The sequence below is a fragment of the Pristis pectinata genome, chromosome 12 (genome assembly GCF_009764475.1).
Source record: "Pristis pectinata isolate sPriPec2 chromosome 12, sPriPec2.1.pri, whole genome shotgun sequence".
Lineage (NCBI taxonomy): Eukaryota > Metazoa > Chordata > Chondrichthyes > Rhinopristiformes > Pristidae > Pristis > Pristis pectinata.
Window position 1 is genome coordinate 37,286,277 of NC_067416.1, and position 11,128 is coordinate 37,297,404.

Sequence of the window (11,128 nt, forward strand, 5' to 3'; positions counted from 1 at the left end):
CAGACAGCTGATGCAATATTGGGCATCTTGTGCAAATGCCTGAAACAAAAAATTCTATCCAAATGTCATGTAAACTCAAACAACAAAAGATTAAAATAATTCATATTAAATTCTTTTGAAGACCCTCATGCTATCTTTCACAGCAGTGTAGTCAATCTACCCCACCATCCAGTTGCCGCTATGAAAATACAAACTTTCTTCATCATGAAAATTCAGGTTACATTGGATTTGACTAAATACAAAATATACACAATACCCTTTTACAATTTATAAAAGTTTCAGGATATAAACCTACCACTACTGCACTACCAGAGGAATTCACTGGCTAGAAAGTATTTTGGAACATTTTTAAATAGGACTAAATATTTTTGAAAAAATATTTCATATATATATGTGCACTGACCAGAATTACTTGTCAAAAGCATGCAAGTTATGGATACTGAATGCGTAATTATTTTTATTTAAATGAACTGGTTTAGCAACACACTAACACCCGGAAAAAGGCAACTGAGCCAGCAATTGTTGGAAAGCTCAATTATTCTGAACAGACACATGGGGCAATATTGTTGAAACACCAAGAGCCTTCAATGGTGATTTCAAAGTTACCACATTCAAACTTGAGGTAACAGAGCATTTGATTTAATTATATTAGAGAATTGTGCCATAGATAAAAGAATAGAATAAATATAATATAGAAAATGTTAATTCAAACCTGGATAGTTGTTCAAGGCAGTGGCACTTTGTCAACTGGTGTCAACTTTGCTCTAGTTGATGGTACTCACACCCAAGGCAGAAGATTACAAATACAAGTACCAGAGTCTTCAGTTAAAAAAAAACTATGCTGACATTCTAGTGCAGTACTATGGGAGTGTTGCATTGTTGGCAGTGCCATCTTTCAATTCATTTTTCATCCAAGACCAAATCTACTTTCTAGCTTTAACATTTGAGGCCTTAATATACTCTTCTGAAGAGCAAGATGGTCATCCTCAAGTACAGGACCCATATTTCTTCAAAGTCACAGTAACAGATTATTACACTACTATTTTCAGGAATGTTGTGTGCAAATTGTCTGCCTCATTACCCACATTACAGCAGTGACCCCACTTCAATAATACTTCATGGCAGTAAAGGAATTTTGGATGCCCTGACAGCAACCTCCTTTCTTTGCACCAGAGACACATGCATTAACTAGGTTACTATTGGTGAATACCCCTTTAAGATGGAGCTTTTTGTGTGTGTGTGTGTGTGTGTGTGTGTTGGCATGGTTATGACAACAGAAGATAAAGGACGTAATGACGTTGTCGAAGGGAGAGGGGGAAGAGGCCTGCTAGTTTCTCTATCGATGGATGAGAAACAATAACTGTGTCTGTCACTGCAATCCACGTATGGAAATTGGAAGTAATACGGTGGAGTTCACTTTGTTACTGACCTGTAGAAGGAAACAGGTATTTGTGTGGACGGCCACGATTCAGATGCTTTTCGGGGTGAGGAAGTCACTACCGAGTAAACACTGAGGTGTCGTTTGGGTTCCATCGTGGAACATTTGGATTTCGTAACTACTCTCTCTATGTTCTCTACATCTACGTCTTATCTTCAGACAACAGTGGTTGTTGAAGAAGCCTTTGCTCATGTTTCACCTTATGGCTTGCTGACCTGAACTTTAAGAACCATTCCTGGACTTGGAGTTTGGGACTTTGCCACACACACACACACGATGAGTTTAGTTTTGGGGTTAATGTTCAAAGTTTAACATTTTTACTTCTAACATACTAACATTTTTACTTTTATTTTTCTTATTATCATAACTAGTGATTAATAAAATAGTTTTTAACACTGAATCATGACTCAGTGTGTTTCTTTTGTCATTGGTTTGTAACAAAATGAAAACTTTTCTTTCTTTGGAATATGCCAACTTTCCAGTCGCCTACTTTTCCATGCTTCCCTATATCCAAAAATAAAAGTAAATGGAAGGACCTTGAGAATAAGGTTTTGTATTTTCATATCCAACTGAGAGGAAATATTATTTGACTGAATATTGAATAATCAGATTTCAAACAACTTCAAATCTTTTATTCATTTGATCTTGGTAAAGTGATCAAAATGTTTTCTTTTTAACTACAATCTGAAGAAATTCATTTCACATCGCATCACTTCAATATTTTACTTTACATACACAGAAAGAAATTACCAAAACACTGACATTTAAAAGAACATCTCAAATGACCTTAGCCAAAATTAGTGTTTCCAAAGCCATACAGTGCTCAAAATTAAAGCCTGCACCACACAGTATACGTCTATTTCATTTTAGACCAGCAGAGATGGCGTGCAGCAATCACATACTGTATGCATTAAAACACATTTTACAGATTTTAAAATCATCCTTGAATCAGGCTTCTCTTTTTTTGATTATCAATGGCCCTACATTGTCTCCCGTTTCATCATTGTGTTTAGTGTGAGAACCATCACACATTGGGAACTGAAATACAAAAGAGAAACACTGTTAGCTTTCTGCTTAGCGTATTGAATTCCTTACCTTCATAAAACACAAAATTGTTCTTTGTTGAAACAGTTGTTGAAAAATAATGCAGCTGGTATATATGCATTTTCAAAAGAAATTTATTATAGGTGAAATGCATATATATTGGTACCTCATGGGGATTAGTGTTAGGTCCAGTTTTTTCTGATATACAAGAGGTACACTTGGGTATAAATAAAAAAAACTTAACTTTACCAATGGCATAAAATTCAAATGTAGTAAATAGCAAAAAGGATAACAACAGGATTCAGGAGTTCATTGACAGATCAGTGAAACGGACAGAGAGGTGGAAGATGAAACTTAATACAGAGCAGTGCAAAGGAATGAAAGAATGCACTTTGGAAAAATGGCAACAACTAAATGAACAGGAATAAGAGAGTGATTGGTTTCTAAACAACTTGCATTCATCTAACACCAGTAACTGATAAAAGCATTATAGAACACTATGATTAACCAGATAAGTTGACAATGAGATAAAGAAACTATCAGGAGGGACAACTGAAAACTTCAGTGTATTTGATTTCAAATTGGAAATCAAATGCTAGATCCCAAGTGGTCTCATGATGAGCAAAGTTAGAAACTATGACGATAGTTATAGAGAGCTGCAGCTTTCTGTTAGCTTCGTGAACTAAATAATGCAAATACCAAAACCTTCCATTCCTAAACAATGAATCTTTCTCCCTCCCAGCAACTACTTGGGACTGAACAAGACCGATCTCAACCTTGGCAACATATTTGACCAGAGATGACTTTTGCATCATACATCCCTTCCATCAGGAAGGCATCCTGTTTCCAGTGTTTTTACATGGCCTCACTCTATCCCTGTCTCAGATAAATGTCTGTTGAATTGCTCATTTATAGCTCTGGCACCTTTGGAGCTGCCTATTCCAATATAATGTTGGCCTGTCTTCTACAGGACACCCATCACAAACCTGAGTTCTTTCAAAATTCTGTTGCCTATGTCGTAACATGCACATGTCGCATTGATCTATCACTCCCTGGTCTTTGATTTCACTGAGCCATGGCTTAATCGGTAAACAACTCCATTATGTTTTTTCTTGTTTTCAAATCCCCATACACAGTTGTCTCATGCTTTCCATCTCTGACCCCTACACCCCCATGATATCTGTGACTGTTCAGTTTTACTCAAAGTTTTTCCCTCACAGCCATGCTTTCAGTTGCCAAGGTCTAAAGTTCAACATGCTGAATATAAATATTCATTGCCTTGTGCAATACCTCCTTCAGGTCCATAAAATAATTTTAATTGACATCAACTTGGGTTCAGAAACTCGATGTGAACTGACTGAATTTTCATACATTATTAAAATAAAGGAGGCTAATTTATTTTGAGGCTCAGAAGATTACAAAAAGTCAATCAAAATATATGAATAGCCAGACCATCATTTCTGTTTAGCATTATTTGCATTGTTCTTGTAAGTTTTACACAATGGAAGTTCAATTTTAGTGACAATTACTTGCTTTCTATATCTAATTATCATATACATACTATGTGGACAAGTAGGAGCCACTTCAACTCAAGGGAGCAAGTACTTCCAGTGCATGAATCACAAACAGCAGGTAGGTCCAAGTAGATAAGGTGGTAAATGGCACATTGGCCTTTATTGCAAAGGGATTGGAGTTTAAGAACAGTGGAGTTTTGTTACAGTTGTATAGGGTGTTGGCAAGGTCACATCTGGAATACAGAGAGCAGTTTTGGTCTCCACACACAAAAGATATTGTAGCATTGGAGGCAATCCAAAGGAGGTTGACCAGGCTAATTCCTGGGATGAAAGGGTTGTCCTTTCAAGGGAGGCTTGACAGTTTGGGTTTCTTTGAAATTTAGAAGCATGAGAGGTTAGCATAATGCTATTACAGTGCCAGCAACCTGGGTTCAATTCCCACCACTGTCTGTATGGAGTTTGTACGTTCTCCCCATGTCTGCGTGGGTTCCCTCCAGGTGCTCTGGTTTCCTCCCACATTCCAAAGATGTACAGGGTAGGAGCTGTGGGCATGCTATGTTGGCGCCAGAAGAGTGGCGACACTTGCGGGTTGCCCCCAGCACATTCTCAGTAACACAAAAAGACGCATTTCTCTGTGTGCTTCGATGTACATGTGACTAATAAATATCTAATCTAATATCTAAACCTTATCCAAACACACAAGATCCTAAGGGGGTTGACAGGGTAGATGCGGAGATGTTTCCACTAGCGGGAGAGTCGCAAACAAGAGGACATAGCTAGAAAACAAAGGGCTAATCATTTAAAATTGAGAGTAGAAGTTTCTCCTCTCAGAGGGTAGTGAATCCCTGAAATTCTCTTCCCGAGGGTGGTGGAGGCCAGATCATTAGATGCATTCAAGGTGGAGATGGATAAATATTTGAAAAAGTAGAGGAATTGAGGGTCATGGGGAACTGGCACAGAAGAGAAATTGAGGCCAGCAAAGATCAGTGATGATCAAACTGAATGGCTGGGCAGGCTTGAAGAGCTGAGTGGCCTACTCCTATTTTCTTGTGCACTCAATCATAGAACTAAATTCTGATAGTTAAGACAAGGAAATCAGAGATAGAAAGCCCAAGAACATGTCTTTGAAACCCAACTTCCTGTCAGTGCTAACGATTTAGTATCTTCTCCTTTGTGTTGCCCATACTTCCTTTGATTAGCAGGCAGATAACTAAGCAAATTTGGCATTCTGTACTTTGGACGGGCAGGAGAGATGTTTAGTGTTTCTCCAGGATTGCTCTCTGACCCCAGATTTGTTGATGCCTGGTCCATTGATGAGGAAAGAGGTTCTTTGTTCACTAACAGAATTTTGATTTTCATACTTTTTTAAAAAAAAATCTCACAAACAGCAACACTTGCTTTTATCAAAAAAGATACTACATTACTTTATCACTCACACAACCCTTAAAAATATAAAAAAAACTACTTGGCAAAGAATGGGACAGTAAATGACTTGAACTAATGAACATTTCCTTACAACATAAGGGGCCATTCAGCCCACTGAGTCTATAGCAGCTCTCAATCTTATTTTCCAATTAATTCCACTGCAGCCCACTCTGTGTGCCAATTAACTCCTGATTCTCCTCCCACCCTCCAATGCTCTGGGTAATTTATAATGGCCAACTGACCTAACAACCAACACATCTTTGGAATGCGAGAGGAAACCACAGCACTTTGGGGAAACCCACAGGGAGAACATGCAAACTCCACACTGACAGCACCCAGGGTTAGGATGGAACCGGGTCACTCAAGCTATGAAGCAGCAGCACCTGCTGTTCCACCATGCTGCCCTTGCTTCAGTACTGAGCTGCCCTACAGCATACCACAGTGTTTTATTTCCTAGGGTTTTTTTTTGCCAACTTTAAACAAGAATACTTTCTCAAATACATTTTGTAAGATTAACCCTTTCTCCAGTTGTGATGCAAAAATCTGACCCACGTCATCAAAAGGTGAAAATAAAGCACCTTGAAAGCAAAGCATACACACAAGGTAATGGGAACATAGGAATGTACACGATTGACAAAGATCACTCTGGTGCATCTGACTGGCCCCGATATTTCATGATATTACTTCTGTGTCAGAATTTTATTATAAACTTATTCAACATTTTCAGATACTTATAGCAGTGAATTATGCTTCCATCTCCCCTGTAAGACCATCCTACACATTCCCTATCTTTCACACAAGTCTACAAATTTCATCCCATGACCTTGCACATTCCCAAGTCCCCATGACATAAAATGAGGCAACTGAATTGGCATTCTTACTTGTTTAGATCGCCAGCATCTACAATACACAGCTTTGTCTCCCAGATCTTCAATATCAAATGCATGAACTACTTTAGGTGTATCCTTCTGGATGTCTAGGTTAACCAATGACTTACAGCCTTTGTCTCTTGAGTATAAAGTTCTGTAGGCCACATAACCAATAGCAGCAGCTCCAATTGTCAGTGAAATTGCTGCAGCCCATTCTGTTCAAGGGAAGAAATCAGAGAAAACTGTTTGGTTAAAACTAAATAAGCACTTTGCTACACTGTTTAACAAAGTGAGCATAGTTATTTATTTTTAAGCAATGCAGGAGGCAGCACAATAATGACAAACTTTTCCCATAATACAAATTGAGTTAAACTATTGATTATGCTAAAGGCTGCATGACATGTACATTTTATTTTACATGCAATCATGAACAGATATATCAATTACTTGTCTTAATGTAAATGAATTAAAACCCACCTCAACAATATTTATATGTATAAGGACATGTTCCCATCTTAAAAGTTATTGCTACAATAATTAACTAATGTAACAATTAAAAAAACACCTTTAAACTGCCTAATGCTTAAATTGAATGCAACTCGAACATGAAACAGAGGAATTTTCAATTCTGATAATTTGTTGGTCAAGCAAGCTTCTGTAGGTTAGTGTTATTTTATTTATATGCAAAGGCAAATAACAAATGCAAACAGCTGTCAGTACTGTGCATGGTACGTCCCAAGCACCCTGTAAGTTTTTTTTCTTAAAATGTCAGAAACTGCTACAGCAGCTTAATCAATCCCAATAGTCCAATGAAAGCATAGCATTTTGTGAGCATATTCATTGAATGCTGCAATCCATTGCAGAGTAATGAGCACTGGCCCCTCTAGCCCAGAAACAACACCACAGAAAGTACTAAAAACCCACATTGATCAATACAGTTTTTTGATGTGTTCACAGCCAACTGAAGGAGCAATCAATAAATTTTACCAATAAATTCCTGGTTTATGAAACCTATGGGTCAGTGCAGGGACATAACTTGGTTCTTTAAATTGCAATTCAGCAGCTGGACTTCAGAAATTTGGTTTCATAACTCAAAACTTCTAAACTACTAATCCAATACAGTTTAGCAACATTATGACCACTATGATCACTTTGCACTAAAATGGACTTTGTTTGGTTCTAATGGCATTCTTTCTTGTAAAATTTGTATTTATGTTTTTCTTGTGAACGTTGCTCATATGATGCTATGTGCCTGTGATGCTGCTGCAAGTAAGTTTTTCATTGCACCTATGCATACATGTATCTGTGCATATGGAACAAACTCGACTTTGACAATATCCAAGCCACTTGCTAGTAGTTTAGCTGGGCTTGCTCGTTGCCGTGAAATCATAGGAACAAGAGTACTATAAATCAGTTGCCTCCCCCCACCCCCACGAGCTTATTCAGCCATTCTAATGCATCTTGACTGGTTTCTATCTCAGTTCTGTTTATGTGTTTTTACCCTAAACCCTAAATAGCTTTATTTAACAAAAAACATTGGCCTGGTAGTATATTAGTACATCTTTGGACTTGTAATCTAAAGATCCAAGCTAATGATCTGGGGAAATTAAATTCAAGCCAAATTTTTGCAGTCAGCAAAATGTAGTCATTTACATTCTAGTGAATCTGTGCTGTTGTCACCCGAAGGCCAAAATATGCTTCCCAAGATACTTGTGTCCAAAGCTGAATTCTCTATCAGGGCCTGATAAAGGGTTTGAAGAACTGAAATGCAGCTTCCTCTCCCTCACTGAGATCAAAGGTAGGAGCCCATCAGCCTCTTTAATTGCTTCTCAATATCACCGTGGACAGTGGCAATGTCTTCGATCTTCAAAAGCTGCTGCAGATCTTTGTTTATATAAGATCTATCCGGTCAAGAGGACGGACATTAATACAGTTTAACACCTCATCCAAAAGATAACTAAAATTGCTCTCTTTGTACATACTGAAGTGGTAGCTTATCACCTTCTTACATGGCCACTTGAAATCAAGGGCAACTCATTTTCACTCTGGTTCTGTGGTATCCAAAATGATTGATGAACCCACTGTGGGACACAGAGACTCTACCGCAGATGGGGCAGGAGGCAGTTTATGGAGCAGACAGGCGGGTGCATTGTTGTGAGGTGGTGCACTCCTACCACCATGCTGTGCTTGTGCGCTCTCCTGGCACAAAGGAATAAGGTTCTTAGTACCATCCCGAATGTTCCTCCTTCACTTTGAGCTGTCATTTGCCATGGATTCCCAAGGATCAGTAGGGATAGAAGAGAGTACAGCACAAGAACAGGCCCTTCAGCCCATGATGTTGTACTGAACTAATGACACCTAATCCCTTGTGGCTGCATATGGTCCACATCCTTCTGTTCTCTGCATATTCATGTTCCTGCCTAAGAGCCTCTGAAATGTCTTCATCGTATCTGCCACCATTGCCACCCCCGGCAGCGCAATCCAGACACCCCCACTCTCTTTATATCAAAACCTGCCCCACACATCTCCTTTGAACTTTCCCCTGCTCCCCTTAAATGTATGTCCTCTTGTATTAGACATTTCAACCCCAGGGAAAAGATACCAGCTGTCTATATGCCTCTCAGTTTTTATGAACTTCTATCAGATCTCCCCTCAGCCACTCCAGAGAAAACAACCCAAGTTTGTCTACCCTCTCCTTATAGCATGCCCTATAATCCATGCAGCATCCTGGTAACTCCTGTATATAGCAGGTTTTACCAAGAGGCTCTGAAAACACACTTGAATCTTTTTCTCTGACCACCTTGTTATCTTGGCTTAAGCTCAGAATCTCCTGATGCTGAGAAAATAGCACAACCACTTGAGCCAATGTTAACATACAAATTAGACATAAAAACCTACTGTGTATTGGGGACTCTTAACGTCTTAGAAAGTGTGTTTGTGCATACACACATAAGAACACTCTCATTAACAAAAATATGTGAATTACTAACAGCTTGAGTAAATGTATGATTAGAGTTAATACTAAAGAATGATTAGATTAAACATTTGTTTTTATTTCCAGTTAAGCCAAGCTCATTCACTATTGACCAAATGGCATTCAGAAACCATCTGAACTTTGGAAGCAAAAAAAAACAGGAACCTGGAGAGAACCTGGCATGGAACCAGAGCGAAGCCAAGGATGGAGTGGCTATAGCAAAATATAGTACAGTGGCTAAAGCAAAATAAAGTCGAATGTGTCATACAACTCTCATTGACATGTGCATTGTACCTATATTAATATGGCCAGGAATAGAAGCATATGTATTGCTTAAGCATTGCCTATTGAGTACTGTTATTGAGCATTAACAGGTAGGAATTCATCCACATGCTGCTAACAATAATACTTAATACCATGAATAAGAAGTAATACATTCATACAATACTTCATATTATGTAGAATTCATCTGTTCAGATATTTCAATATATACCTATTATTCCACTAAACCACAGAGTGGAGATTTCCGTAAGTGAATTAGCAAGTTCAAGTAACTTGCATTGAGCTGAAAGACTAAAAGTTGAGGTAATCCAAAGGCGTGAAAATTTGCGTTGTGCACTGCTAATGTGGGAATTCCAAATTAATTTACACAGGGAAAAAGGAGAAAAAGAAAACTGGTAAGTAGTCCCATTACAACACAGATTCTGTATTCTGGCACGTTAACGCGCTTTGAAAATTAATGCATTCGTTCAACAAAGCCTGCAGACTTTAACCATAGTTTATAAACTGTTACTGCACCGTGTGTGACAAGTGCACAGGGAAGGTCGTCCACCAGGTACGTCGGGGGGGGGGTCCATTGGGAAAGGCATGCGTGACCTTTGACCTGAGGTAGGCAGCGTAACGTCACTCCAGCATCAGACCCGCATGCAATAAACTGTTGAGTGCCGCTTGCAGGCCGATTCTAACCAGTTATTGCAATTTTACAGGGCTAGGCTGCAGCCAGTGCAGTTTAGATTTTCCGGCCAGGAGAAATGGCGTTCCTTTGGCTGGGTAAGGTTGACCTTCCTGCTGACATTACTGCACGGTCCACTTACATGCAGCACTGTGTCAGATCAGCAGCCAGCGCCAGCGATCGGTGCGCAACATTTACCACCGACTCACACAGGCGGTTCCTTCAGCTGTGCCTCCCCAAGGGTGCAGTGGGACCCTGCCTGCAGCTGGGGGGGGGGGGGGGGGGGGCTGGGAGCTGGGAGCTGCCTGAGACAGAGCGAACCCCCAGCTGGCCCTGCAGAACGCACGGCAGCCGGACCCATCCAGCGGCTCCTTGCAGGCAAATCACATACAAGAGGGTGGGCTCCCTCCTCCCGTTACCTTTCAGCGTGGAACTGCTCCCCATCACCGGGCTGAGTCCGATCTCTGCCCTTCGCTCGGGATCAGCAACAAAAAGTATCAAACCCGGTCGGCGTCACGTGCTCCGAATCGCAGGCCGGCCGGCTGCTGACGTCACGGGGAAGGGGAGCTGCGCATGCGGCTGGCTGTCTCGTGACGTCAGCCGCAGGGCTCCCCACCCCCTTCCCCACGTGCTTCATGTCCTCTGAAAGTTCCCGGGCGCTTCGGAGCCAGTGAAGTGCATCGTGCTGCAGCGGCCAATAGGTACACGACTATTCCCTGCAAATAGCATTGCACAATTTTTTTTTATCCAGGTTGATTGAGGAATAACTAATGGCTAGGAACCTGGGAATAACTGAGAAACAAAGGACTGCAGATGCTGGAATCCAGATGAAAAACACGATGAAGGGTCCTGACCCGAAATGTTGACCGCCTGCTTTTCTCCACGGATGCTGCTTGGCCTGCTGAGTTCCTC

General features: G+C 40.2%; 1 protein-coding gene across 1 annotated transcript; it reads right to left on the reverse strand.

Moving 5' to 3' along the window:
- Nucleotides 1–2,048: 2,048 nt before the first annotated feature.
- On the reverse strand, nt 2,049–10,769 carry cisd1 (CDGSH iron sulfur domain 1). Its single transcript, XM_052027515.1, has 3 exons — nt 10,636–10,769; nt 6,303–6,505; nt 2,049–2,476 (listed from the first exon to the last, which is right to left on the reverse strand). The coding sequence occupies exons 1-3, from the start codon at nt 10,658–10,660 to the stop codon at nt 2,387–2,389; spliced, it is 318 nt and encodes a 105-aa protein (XP_051883475.1). The 5' UTR covers nt 10,661–10,769; the 3' UTR covers nt 2,049–2,386.
- Nucleotides 10,770–11,128: the final 359 nt, after the last annotated feature.